We start from the raw sequence: 13226 nt of genomic DNA, 5'->3' as shown, positions 1-13226 counted from the left end.
ATATAATCCTGTCTTAAAATCTTCCCAAGTATAACTTGCCCATTGTTCAGGTGTCAGAATTTTTCGTCGTGCTTCCCACCAGAAGTCAGCTGATCCTGTTAGCTGGAATGAGACGTAAGATAGGCGCTCCTCATCAGTACAACGTAGAAAGTTGAAAATGCGTTCCATTGCACGCACCCAAATCTCAGCTTCAGCCGGTTCACTCGTTCCGTCAAACGTAGGTGGGTTTTGCCTTAAAAAGAGTTCTTCAACTCTCCTAGTCGGGGGCGGAGGGGATGGATTATGTCCTCGAGCATTTTGTGGTTCTTCTGGTACAGCATTACGGTTTCTGCGATTGTTATTGTTTCTCGCAGGGCGTCCTCTCTTAGGCGGCATTCTGGTAGCAAAGATGTGTCAATTAGTACACTCTAGCATAATCTAATACAAGCCTCAAAAGTATTCTTGTAAAGGTCAACTTATTATAACTTGTAAACAAGTCATAACTCCAATGACAACATTGATGTAGTAAGCTTTAAGGGTCCTTAACATCTCAAATCCATGAGTCATAGAAATTCTTAAGCATATAATATCACATCATCTAAATTGGATACTTAAGCATAAGTCATGGGGATTCATAGCGGCTATAAAATCATGAGCTAAAAAAAAAATTAATCTATACGTATCACGTATCTTGCTGCCTTCACTATAACCACCAAAGATACAGTCGAATTTCTTCTATGTTCTGTAGTAGTGGTGATCTCATATCTTAATAGCTCTATGTTCATAGGGATTCATTCCATAGGCATACTTAATCGCATTTACGTAAATCATTTCATTCGAACAACATAACATGGCTATTTACAGTTACACTCTTTGCTATTACAATAATTCTCACTTTTTGTAAACATTAACTCAAAACTTGGAAGAGCATACCATTCTGCTTCGTTGAGTGTGATGCGATGAAGTGCTGAGCTTTGTCGATTGAACTCTAGACACTTTAGTGATCCATTCTAACTTTGGCTTAAATAAACTCATAGGCTCAGAGCAAACGAACTGCTCTGATACCACTCTGTCAAAACCGGCCTTAATTAAGGATAATTAATCCGGGAAAACCATGACTGGGGAAGGGAAAATAAGAAGCGGGTTTAGAAAGGGGTGCATAAAAGAATACTCAAAGAGCTTGAATACGCGTGAAATATTCCTTAAAAAGGGAAAATGCATAGTTCGCATAAAAAGGGTACTCAAAGAACTTGTATACGCGTTATATTCCTTAAAAGGAAAAAGGCATTTTTAGGGGCTTGGCTAAAACATTATCAGAGTTTGCAACGGAAGGTGTAACTGAAATAATCAGTGTTTACAGCGGAATGCATAACTGAGATACATGTATGAAGACATGTATCCTTTCTGAGCCTACTTTAAATTCGACAAAAACTCTACTCAGCAACAACACTTCATCGCCCATCACAGCTCAACCTGCACAAACATAAACATACGAAGGGCTGAGTACAAGAGTACTCAGTGGGCAGTGCCAAGCATATAACATAATATCAACAACAAAACACAACTTCGCATAAGAGGCATAAGTTTCTTTCAAATCCTTTGCTCATTAAACATTTCCATATTCATAAACAGCATGAGCGCATTCTTCATCATTAACAATCATAAACAAGCATCGTGTCGTGGAGAAGGCCTTCCCCAACGAACACGGGCATCGCACCGTGAGGGGGAGCCTCCCTCAGCGGTCACGGCATCGTACTATTGAGGGAGGCCTCCCCCAATAGACGCTGTAATACTGACATACTGGCATACTGGCATACTGGCATCGCGCCGCGAGAGAGGCCTCTCTCAGCGGACACGGGCATCGCGCCGTGAGGAAGGCCCTCCTCAGCGGACACGGCATCGTACTGTTAAGGGAGGCCTCCCCCAACAGACGCAAGCATCAAACATAAGCATAAACTTATCAGCGTAAAGCATTCAAGCGTAAATAAGCGTAATCATTTAACGTGCATCATAATAAAGCTTAACTCATTTAAGCGTAATAAAGCATACCACACTTGAAGATCCAATTTGCATTTAAAGCATAACACTTGCATAGCATTTTATTTACGCGTAAGAAATTGCCCACCTGATAGCAAAGTTTTGCTAAGGTACTCTAACTCCTTGTGTAGTTCTTACTCTCGCGCTTGACCTTAATCACGAGAATATAAAATAAGACATTGCCTCGAGAAAAATTCTTAATAAATGAGAAAGCGTAATTTAACTATGCATGAATCTGTTATGCATGTACTAATTTTCTGAGCGATAATCGGGAATTCTACTATTAATCCACGTTAATAGATTTAACTAATTCTCGTATAACGTGGTCGAATAAAGCTGTGATTCTTCCTTCCTCATCGGAATATTCTAGTCGTGAAATAAATCTCGCCTTTGTACTCGTTCGTAATAAAAGAACTAACTCGGCTTTAATCGAGGTGTGACCTCGTAGAAATTATCGGGCTTTTCAAAATTAAATAAATAATTGAAAACATTTCTCTTGAGTTAAGAACACCAACAATATTCTTACTCGTCTTTCTTTAATAATTGGATTTATAATTAAAACCAATTAAATACTTTATTGTAAGTAAAAATGCAATTTCATGTCATACTTAGCATATAATAAGTAATTTACTTAAAATATGCACATAATAATAATACAATATTATTATTATGTAAATCATCTTTTGAGAAAAATAATTAATTAAACTAAATAAATAGTCTAATTAATAAGTATCCATTTTTCTTTGAACTCCAGCCCAGTTAAATAATAAGATAGCCCATTTCTTTAAAAAAAACATAAGCCCAATGTTTCAATTTAAATCAGGGCCCAAAGACTTTAATAAAATCGGTCCAAAGACTTTAATAAAATCGGCCCATAGCCAAAGCCCAATACCATTTAAACACAAGCTCAATCTTTCAAAAGATAAAAGCCCAATTAAAATAAATGATGAGGCCCAAATTCCATTTAAAAAATCGGCCCATCACTTATTAAAAATCGGCCCAAGACTCGGCCCAAAATAAAGAAATAACCCGGCCCAATGTAAATAAATGCTAAAAGCCCAATTGAATTAACAAAAGAGGCCCAACTTCAATTAATTAACTAAAGCCCAATTTCTTTTCCTCCAAGTCGGTTCTCTCTTCTTCTCCCAGCAGAACACGCTCCACTCTCTCTCAAGCAATTCACGCCTTTCTCTATCTATTCTTTTTCAAACAGTCGCCGCTCAAGACATCTCTCTCTCTCTCTCGCCCGCTCTACGCGAGCTCCGCCGCGAACGGCTCCGGCGAGAACGACGGCCAGCCGAGGACATCGCCCCTGGTCCATTTCTCTCTCTCTCCATCTACTTCCCTCTCTCAATTTCTCACCCGATCTGTCTCCCGCAGATCTGCCGTCGCCGCTCCGTACTCTGACCATTCCAGCCGCCGGCGAGGCCAGCGTTGCTCAGAACCCCGACGTCGGTCTGCTCCCTCATCTCCTCTCTCTCGATTTACCTCTCAAACTCGACTGAGAGGAGGAGCCCTAGCTTTCCCTGAGATCGAATCCTCCGCCGTTTCTGTAAGTCCGGCGACCGCTAGTTGTCGTTCCCCCCTCCAAACTTGGTGTCTCGGCCTCAAATCCGTGTTCGGGAAGAAGAGAGTGGAAGGGCGAGCCCTAATCGTCAAATACCAGGTCGCCGCTGCACCGCGTCTCCATCAGAATCTGATGGCTGGTCGCCGTGGCTCTGTAAATCCGGCAACTGACTGCCGGTTTCGTTCTCCTCCACGAATCGCCGCCATCTCCTTCGCGTTCCTCCGGCGACCAGGTAAAGTCCGCCTTCGTTGTTCTCCGGGGTCGACGGGGTTCGATTTGTGCCACGCCACCGCCGCTGCTGCTACTGGAAGGCCGGCTTCGCCGTTGCTGTCGCTGTTCCCGGCGAAGGGTGTCGCCTCGCCTACTCCTCGGCGCCGTTAAATCCCGATTCAGAGCAGGGCAATCGGCCCTATTTCTTAAGCTAAGTTCTCTAATTTCATTCTACTATTGTATCTTGATTCATTTGCTTATGATGTGAAAGTTTAATACGAGGGGTTGTGGTTTTTCCTAATTCCGTTTATAAGCCGTGGAAATTTTGCTACTGTGCTAAATGAATAACAGCGTTGTTATATGCTCGTCAATGAGCCCTGTGTTGGATTATGAGCTAAGGTGTATTCTTTCTTTGTTTTGCATAAACTCATATGCTTGTTGTTCTAGAGTGCAGCCTGTTTGTGAAGTTTATACTTTCTATTGTACGAAATATCTAGGCTATTTGATGTAGATGAACTGTGATATGCTAGATATGGATGCAAACTGAGTTGAATATTTGGGATATCAAATTACCTTGAGTATTTTGTGTTGGTAGCTGCTGTTGTTGATAATGAATTCAATGGAGAAGAAACTCTCGATACTTGGCAGTTGGCAGCAGGAACTTCATCTCCCTTTCTGGTGCTTGGTGTATGAGAGAAGGAATGAAGTAAGTGGAAAGTTTGGTGGAGAAAAAGGGTGGTGGTGCAGGCTAGTGCGTAGGTCTCATTTTTGTTAAGTGGAGGTAGTGGTTGATAAATAATTAGATAGTGGAAGATGATTGTCTTAAGCATGATCTTCCTCCTAAAGCCAGCAAATTCGAGAGTTTTATTTTTTTACCCAAATGTACTGCGTCACTCTTGCTGCCAGTGGTGAGCTTATATGCAAAGATTTCTTCTTGTACTCAGAAAAAAAATCAATTACTGCATTGATTGATAGTGGTGGTTGAAGTTCTAATTGTAAATAATAATAAATCTTTGTGTCTTGGTTACTCAGTGCATCTACTATTTAATCGCGTGTTTGCAATCAAATATTGGCTTATGCTCATTATTCATGTATAAATTAAATAAGTAGATTTAATTCACTTCACAAGCCATTTAATATCTAGATTAAATCCGTATATTTAATCTGCGTTGCAGTCGGAATAATTTCTCGACTTCTAGTAAATAATAGAAATAATATTTCTATCGCATATAAATTAATCACTTGACTTTGCTAAGTCAGTTATTAAACTGGATAATAGATTATTGAATGGCTCAATAATCCTCGTCGCGTTTTTCTCATACGTAAAAAAAAAAATATATATAAAGCTAAAATAATAACTCTGTTTCTGAAAAAAAAAATCAGGACCATAAACTGGATTCATTAAAAAAAAATTGCATTTACTAGTTTTAATCATAAATAAAAGAGCGGGCTACTACAGCCGTTGCCGCACCCAGGAGCAAAGGGAGGGGGGCGTTCGAATGCACTCGGCAATAGTGGGAGCGAAGGAGGGGCGTGTTTTACACGCGCCCCATTTCCGAAAAAAAAAAATCGAATTAAAAAAAAAAATTAAACGGTCATTTGACCGTTGAAGGCAACGGTCTTCTCGGCTGAATTTTTTTTTTCTTTTTTTTCCTTTTTCACCTATATATATCCCCTTCCCTCAATCACAAACACTACATCCACCAATTCTCTTCAATTCTTAAAAAAATGTCTTCATCCACCAATTCTTCCAACAATAATTCTTCCTCAAATTCTTCATCCGACGAAGAAGTTCATGTTGATCCCGCACAACTTCCTCCTCTTCCCGATCCTACTCAAGCCCCCGATTTATTTTTTATGAGATGTGCTGTGAATTTTATGACAGTGGCAAGTTCATATCGTTTCGATCCACCTCCACCACGCCTGAGGAAGAAGCGGGCAGTGGTTCGTCGTGACCGTGAAGGTGGAGCCGAGCGCCTCCATCGCGATTATTTCGCCGTCGAACATGTTTATGGTCCACAATTCTTTCGCCGTCGATTTCGCATGAGCCGGGAGTTGTTTCTACGCATTGTCAATGCGCTAGAAGTCGATCCTTACTTCCAACAACGTCTGGATGCTGTTGGCCGCTTAAGCTTCTCCCCGATCCAGAAGTGCACTGCCGCTGTTCGACAATTTGCATACGGAACTTCTGCTGATTGTTATGACGAATATCTCCGTATAGGAGAGTCGACGGCGTTGGAATGCTTGAAAAAATTCTGCAAGGCCGTCGTTCGTATCTTTGGCGGCACGTATTTGAGGCGGCCAACAACTGTCGATGTGCAACGCATCACTGCAATGCACGAAGCCTGCCATGGGTTCCCGGAAATGTTGGGGAGCCTAGACTGCATGCATTGGGGATGGAAGAATTGCCCCGTGGCTTGGCACGGCGCCTACACTCGAGGGGATCAAGGCGAGCCAATAATTATATTAGAGGCCATTGCTTCACAAGATTTGTGGATCTGGCATGCATTCTTTGGAGTCGCTGGGTCCAACAACGACATCAACGTGCTCCACCAGTCCACGCTATTCAATGATGTTTTAGCGGGGCATGAAGCGGCTGTGCACTTCCTTGCCAACAATTCTCACCACACTCGAGGATACTACTTAACAGACGGCATCTATCCGAACTGGCCGGTGTTCGTGAAGAGCTTCCAGTTTTCGAACGATGAGAAGAAGCGGAGGTTCAAGGTGATGCAAGAAGCTGCAAGGAAGGATGTGGAACGAGCTTTCGGTGTTCTTGAGGCTCGGTGGGCTATAATTAAAGGACCGTCGCGTTTGTGGAAGGCGGAGCAAATGAGTTCTATCATGTTTGCATGCATCATATTGCACAACATGATCATTGAGGAAGAAGGTGGAAATGCAAGTAATTTTGACGGTGACGACGGCGAGGGACCAAGTTCTACTCCTCAAACGCAATTCAATTCCGGAGCACCACCGGAGTTCGCCGCCTATTTGGCACGGAATGCAAGCTTGAAGGATGCACGATTGCATGCTCGCCTCCGCGACGATTTGGTTGAGCATATATGGGCACGCTTTGGTCCGGTTGACCCGTAGTTTGAAAATTGGATGTTTTAAATATTTGTTGTTTTTTTTTATTTTTATTTGTAATGTTTGGATTTTTAGTTGAATGAATTTTATGTTGTTAAAATTGAAGTTGTTTAATTTAAATTGAAAAAAGAATAAAATTAAAGAGAAAATGAAATTAAAATCTATTGCACCCGGGCGGGTGCAATACCATTGTTGGAGTGGGTGCAATAGAAGTGGGACCATGTCTATTGCACCCACTCCGGGTGCAAGCATTGTGGATGCTCTAAGCTTGTCAAGCTTCCACCCTAGACCCACGTTTGCCAGAGCTAGTTGAAGCTAGGTCACGGCTGGCCGAGCATCCATTTATGCTAATCTCAATATCTCGATCATGTAAACACAAAAATCAAGGAGAAACGAATCTCAGTAGTAGTGAGTGTAAGTCGTCGTCGGCCGATTTAGATTCCGAATGGTGACCTTCCCATATGTTGAGGTGTTCTGAAGCTTCCCTGCTCTGCCGAACCAGAATAGCAGTAGCTTCGGCTCCGTCGAGAGAGATGAGAGAGCGTGGCGTTGGAAACAACCGAGCAACGATGTCAGGCTAGAAATTAGAAACTAGAAATCGTACCCCACTCTTTGTCGAAGAACATGCCATTTTCCTTTCTGTTTCGGAGCGGTATGATCATACAGTTCCCTTCACCACTCAATCCCTGAACGATTTTTAAGTTTTCATATGTCCTCGCATAAAAGATCAAATAAGGTCACTATAAATTGTAAGTAACATGATTAGAAATCAAGGAACTAAGCTGGTACGAAACAAATTGAAGAAATCCTTAAATAAAAGTGAGAATCTCCCTGTGAATTTGGCGAAAACCCTTCGATGCGGTTTCGGTAGAAATCGGTGGAAGATTCCCGATGATCTGGGAAGAATGATCGGTCCAGCAACGCGAAAGAAGGCAACGAGAGATTTGAGGTCTTAGCTTCAAGGCTTCGTCCCTGGTTCGATTTTGGACTTGGGTGTGCAACTCTCTCAGAGGCGGTGATTGAACTGAGAGATTGATAAGACTCGACGCGAAAGGTTTTTCCCAACCAATCGGCCCTGCCACCACCTAAAAATTACTCTTGAGGTTGGATTTTGATGATCCGGTGGTAATGACTTGAACCCTAAGCGTCGCTTGACGACGATGAAATCAGCGGCAGCGGCGAGGTCGCGGAGTGAGTCCTCGACCATCGTGGAGAGTTCTTCGATGGTCGGTTGCAATTCCCTGGCTACGGAGGAGTGGCAGTTCCCTGGCTGCAGAAGAGCAGCGATCCGCCGGTTGCTAAGAACCAGCGGTCTGTTGGCTAAAAATCGGGATGAGCCGAGATATATATCTATAATCCCAAATTTGTTCTCAGAAATCGGGTTTTGAAAACAGAAATCGGTGAATGTTTTCAATTTTGGAATCGGAATAAGCTTTTTCCAACAACCCCTACTCTGATCTATGGTTATTACTGGAACTTTTTTTATGAACAGTAATCTAGCTCAGAACTGCCCCAAACCCCTCCTCGATGAACATAAACAGTGATGAACAGTGATCTGGCTTCCATGAACAGTAACCCCCTCATTGAACAGTAATCTGAACCTGGAAAATCTGAAAATCGAGAAGAATGTAAGATCGAAACTCACGCCTTAAGCTCAATTTCCCACAGACGGCGCCAGTTGGTGAAGCATGAAACCAACACCTAATTTAAAAAGCAATAATCGAGACAGGATTTACGTGGTTCGGTCGTTAAGACCTACATCCACAGGTGTTTTCGAGTTCTTCGACTATACTTCGAGATAATTACATTTTACAAGTGTTGCTCTGAAATAAATCATGATCCTCTAATGTTAATGTTAAACCTTCTATTTATAGATGTGAGAGTGAGCCCTAAAGGCCTTAGGCCCATGAACTATAATAATTGGATTTAGGCCCTTTAATGCCTTAATACACTTAACTTTAGTCTTGACTTGGCCCATCTGCGCTGGTTTGACTGCGCCGGAAGCTTCGCTATCTTATGACTGCCAAGACTTCAAGTTCTTTATCCTGCGCAGGTGCTTCGAGCTCTTTAGGCTGCGCAGGCACTTTGACTTCTTCGGCTGATTCGGGTAATGAAAATAGAACTCCCTCGTTACCCGTGCTGAGTAGTCCCCTTGAGCTGCGCAGGCGAGTCATCCCTTTATTATCTAAGGTCTTCAATTAAACCTGTGCTGGTTGGCTTCGTTCAATAAGAATAATAATAACAATAATAGTAATCAAGTAAGATGTTCTTGTATTGCTAAGCACAATGCTGATGAGTATTCTAGTCCTCATCACACAGTACAACATAAGATCTCTTGGTGATCAACCTTTACAGATTGACTGCCTAAGATTAATACACCTATCTATTAACTGCACCTAGAATATTGACTCAACACAGAAAACTAACAGCCGATAAACCTAATGTTAATCGGACAAATAAACAGCCTGCTACGCTCCCAATATTCTCGACCTTCAATCCTTGCCCTTGACCTCCCATCAATATAGATTACAGAGTAAGCCTTTACAGATTGACTGCATAAGACTCCTCCGTCAAAACAAGACTTGAAGGACTGGTGTAATGTTTGCAACAAGCCAAAATGAAGAAATGGTTGTGATTGAAAGTTAGGTAGGTGAAATCGCACTTCCAAGACGTACGAATGAGAGGGCCATCTTGTAGCTTTTATAGGCTGCCATATCGTGGTTAGTTTGCACCACTTCCCACTTCCAGAAGGTTCGTATAACCACTGCAATGCACTTTCAAAAAATTGCTAGTCGACCAGTTGTGATTGTTAGTTAAAAAGATAATGTATCCTGAAAAATAGGAATAAACTGCACACTACTTTGGATAATGATTGACCACCACTCTACTTATTAAAAACATGGTCAACTACCAAATAAACTTTTTTCCACGACCAAGGAATAATAAAACATGAAAGGAAGGTAAAGATTAATTGTGTACAGTTTTCAATGGAAAGTTAAAGTTCAGCTTCAAGGCAGAATCCGGAATGTTAGCTGGTTATCAGAAATATTGACAACAGAATGTTATCAACATCCAATCCGATAATGTCGGGGTCAACACTGACTCAAACACATAATTATCCTACCAAAAAAACAAACACATTTTTTTTGGAAGAGAGCGAAGAGTAAATAAATTAGTTTAAAATTTTTAATTTCTATATTTTTTTAAATTTTAAATCTATTTTCTACATATTGTATATCGAATTAAAGTTCATATAATGATCTTTAATTAGAGAAACATTGAATATCTGATCATAAACGAAACTACATTATTTTTTGAATGAAAGGATATGGAAAAAAATGAGAAGAAAAAGAAAAGAGATTATTAAAGAAATAAAAGAATTGTAAAAAAAAAAAAAAAATCTTGGTGGTAAGGTGTAACTGGTACAAATTGTGTTATATATAAATTTTTACACCAAATTAAAGATTTTATAATAATCTTTAATTTAAGATACATATTGAATATTTTTTCATGAATCAAAATTGATACTCCCTCCGTCCACCAAGATTACGTAAAAATTACTATATCGGGCGTCCGCCAAGATTATGTCATTTTTCTTTTAAGGCAATGGTCCCACCATCCTCTTTAATATTTTATCCTTACTAACACTTTTTATTTACAAAAAATTCACCCCAAATTCAATCTCAACCACACATCTCATAAAGTGGTGGGACATTTTCTCCACTACATCAAAATCATCACTAATTTTATTAAATCTTGTGCCCAACCAATTTTACATAATCTTGGCGGACGAAGGGAGTAATTTTTAGACAAAAAAAAGAGTGGCGAAGGTGGTTCCGGCGCCCAACGCTAAAATGTACAATAAAGGAAAGAGATACTAACCTGTAACACCTAAGGCTTTTGCTTCCGATTAAATTAAGGTCGGAATTTGATGAAGGAGTCATGTTGTTCCAGAGATTTCTCTTCTTAATTCGTATTCAAGATAAATTTGTAAAGGAAACAGCTATATTATGTTTGAATTTGGAAGTGAAGGGGATTCATAAGTTTTCACCGAAATAGGAGTAATTTTATTGCTAGAAAAATGTTATCTCTTACCATCATAAGTTATGACTATTTATAGACTATTACAATCAAGGGCACAATAGTAATTTCAGTTCTGGGTACTGGAGGGGCACTTTTGTCTTTCCAAAGTCCTCCTTCTTCTCAACCATAGGTATCTTCATTTTTTCCTCTTTGGCATCTTCCACGTGGCCGCCGACAATCAGTCTTTCCTTCGTTTTTGCAACTGCAAAAAGCGATCAAAAGGACCACCTGCAAGACGGTTACAACAACCTCTCATAGGTTGTAATCTGGGAATTCTCCTCTGCTAAAAAGGTCTTTTTGTCTTTCTTCTCAAATCAACATCACCTCAGAGTCCCCATGCATTAACTCTTCAGCCGTTCGTCTCATATGAGATCTTCAACTCTGGTTGTAACCTAGGAATTCTCCTCTAATAACTCTAAGTCATCTTATCTTCTAACTTAACTCTGCACTGGTCAATTATAGATTCGTCTGTTACCAACACAACAGAGGTCTGGCCCTATTTTGTGGAATCGAGTATTTGGGTTGAACTTCCTCGCTCGGAGTAGAGGCTTAAATTCCATCCTCATCAAAGAGAAAGAGAAATTTGATGGAGAAAAGATACGAGAGAAAAAATGTGTCGGAAAAAAATATTTAATATACACGTCTGTTGGGAATCTTATGGAATATCCTAATCCTTGTTTTGATGATACCAAAATTCATAGGTCTTAATTGTAATAGACTAGAACAGTTTTTGAACTCAAGTGTTAGAGTTCGTTTCTAGTTTAGTATGCGGTTCGGAAGACTGAAGACTGAAGATACCAACTGAAGTATCAGTTGAAGAATCAGTTTGGAACTGATTACTTAATGCGTGCCACAGACTGATACTAAAGTCAAGTATCAGTTGATCATTCTTCCTCGGACTGATCTTCCAACGTTCAAAGGAAGCCACATACTCACAAGAGTACAGCCGCATTAAATGCAGAGATCTCAGGATCTTATCTCTGCAAAGGTCATTCCTATTTGGTGGTTACTTTATCAGAGACGTCACATCTCCTGTCCCTCAAGAGAGCCGTTTCCATCAGACAATGAACCTCGAAGATTGAAGCCTCAGCCCAAATTCGAATTGCTCTCCAACGGAAGAAATCTTGAGGACGCTCTACGCCAACGGATCTATTCAAGAGTTCTCCTACAAATAGCGCTCGAGGATCAACTTCAATCTTCACCAATTCAACGACATAAGCTAAAGGTCTGCCGAAATTGCTACTCAGCCTAAAGCTTAATGATTTATGCTTAATTGTGCTAAATTTTGGGGTTTATATAAGCTTTATTTTAAGAGAATCTTCTGGAAATTGGTGCGTTTTATGGCTTGTTTGATGCTTCGCAGGAGGATTAGGTTTTTAGATGGAAGAATATAATTTTGGAGATTTCGGGGCTAAAGAGGGTGTTTTTAGCATAACTCTGTAGCCAGACCAGAGAAGTCAGCCGAAGACCCGCGTCAGAGAAACCAATCTCCAGAGCAGCGAAATCACCAGCCAGAGCAGTGGAACCAATCGCCAGAGGAGCAGAGAAATCAGAGGAATCGAAGCGCCAGAGGAATCACCAGTCAGAGAAGTCGCTAGTCAGAGGAATCGAGAAGCCATAGCAGTGGAATAACCTATTCCTCTGCCGAGAAGCGTCAGCATCAGAGAAGTAAAGTCCAGCGCTCAATAGTCAGAGAAGCCAGAGAAATCGCCGTTACTCTGGCGATAGCAGAGAATTCACCGTTCCTCTGGCGAACCATTTCTCTGGCGAGGTCAGGGAAATCATCCATTCCTCTAGCGAGAGCTGCGAAGTTGGCGAGAGTAGGAGTGTTTTCCAGAAGCGTGCATCCAGCTGGAAGTTGCCTTATTTTGCACGATTCTATTGCCTTTAGAATTCTTCTTTGCATGGCAACTTCCGTGGTGATCCTTAAGAATTTGAAGTCTATAAATAGGGCCATACTTTTCATTGTAATAATCAATCTTTTGCCCTAGTTTTAGACGCCACCTTGCGATTTGTTGGCATCAAAAGCTTAGGAATTTCATTGCTTTCTTAGTTCAAGGTTTTTAGTATTCTAAGTTAGATTTTAATTTCGTTTTTAGTTTAGTTCTTGGATTGTGATCGAGTGACACGATTATACGTTCAAGACAGTTACGGTATTTCGTATTTAAATTCAATTTACTTTCGTTTAATCATGTTTACGTTTTTCGTTTATGCTTTCTTTTCAATTATGCAATTTAAATTATGCACTTTAATTTCATGCCTA

At 40.7% G+C, this 13226-nt stretch overlaps 1 protein-coding gene and 2 long non-coding RNA genes across 3 annotated transcripts; 2 read left to right on the top strand and 1 right to left on the bottom strand.

Annotated features, from left to right (window-relative positions):
• Positions 1 to 1220: 1220 nt before the first annotated feature.
• On the bottom strand, positions 1221 to 5032 carry LOC131013327 (uncharacterized). The gene is made up of 3 exons (XR_009097640.1): positions 4367 to 5032; positions 2105 to 2167; positions 1221 to 1452 (listed from the first exon to the last, which is right to left on the bottom strand). It is a non-coding gene; the product is annotated as an uncharacterized LOC131013327 (long non-coding RNA).
• LOC131013328 (uncharacterized) lies at positions 2989 to 4820 on the top strand. Its single transcript, XR_009097641.1, has 2 exons — positions 2989 to 3331; positions 3397 to 4820. It is a non-coding gene; the product is annotated as an uncharacterized LOC131013328 (long non-coding RNA).
• Positions 5033 to 5671: 639 nt separating the features above from the next.
• On the top strand, positions 5672 to 6886 carry LOC131008298 (protein ALP1-like). Its single transcript, XM_057935186.1, has one exon. It carries the CDS (start codon positions 5672 to 5674, stop codon positions 6884 to 6886), a length of 1215 nt encoding a protein of 404 aa, XP_057791169.1.
• Positions 6887 to 13226: the final 6340 nt, after the last annotated feature.

Source organism: Salvia miltiorrhiza, chromosome 2, assembly GCF_028751815.1.
Source record: "Salvia miltiorrhiza cultivar Shanhuang (shh) chromosome 2, IMPLAD_Smil_shh, whole genome shotgun sequence".
NCBI classification, from domain to species: Eukaryota; Viridiplantae; Streptophyta; class Magnoliopsida; order Lamiales; family Lamiaceae; genus Salvia; species Salvia miltiorrhiza.
The sequence above is the reverse complement of the archived record's forward strand: the minus strand, read 5'-3'. Positions and strand labels throughout refer to the sequence as shown.

Excerpts from the sequence above, each read along its gene's own strand:
- LOC131008298 (XM_057935186.1), top strand. The coding sequence starts at position 5,672 with ATGACAGTGGCAAGTTCATATCGTTTCGATCCACCTCCACCACGCCTG.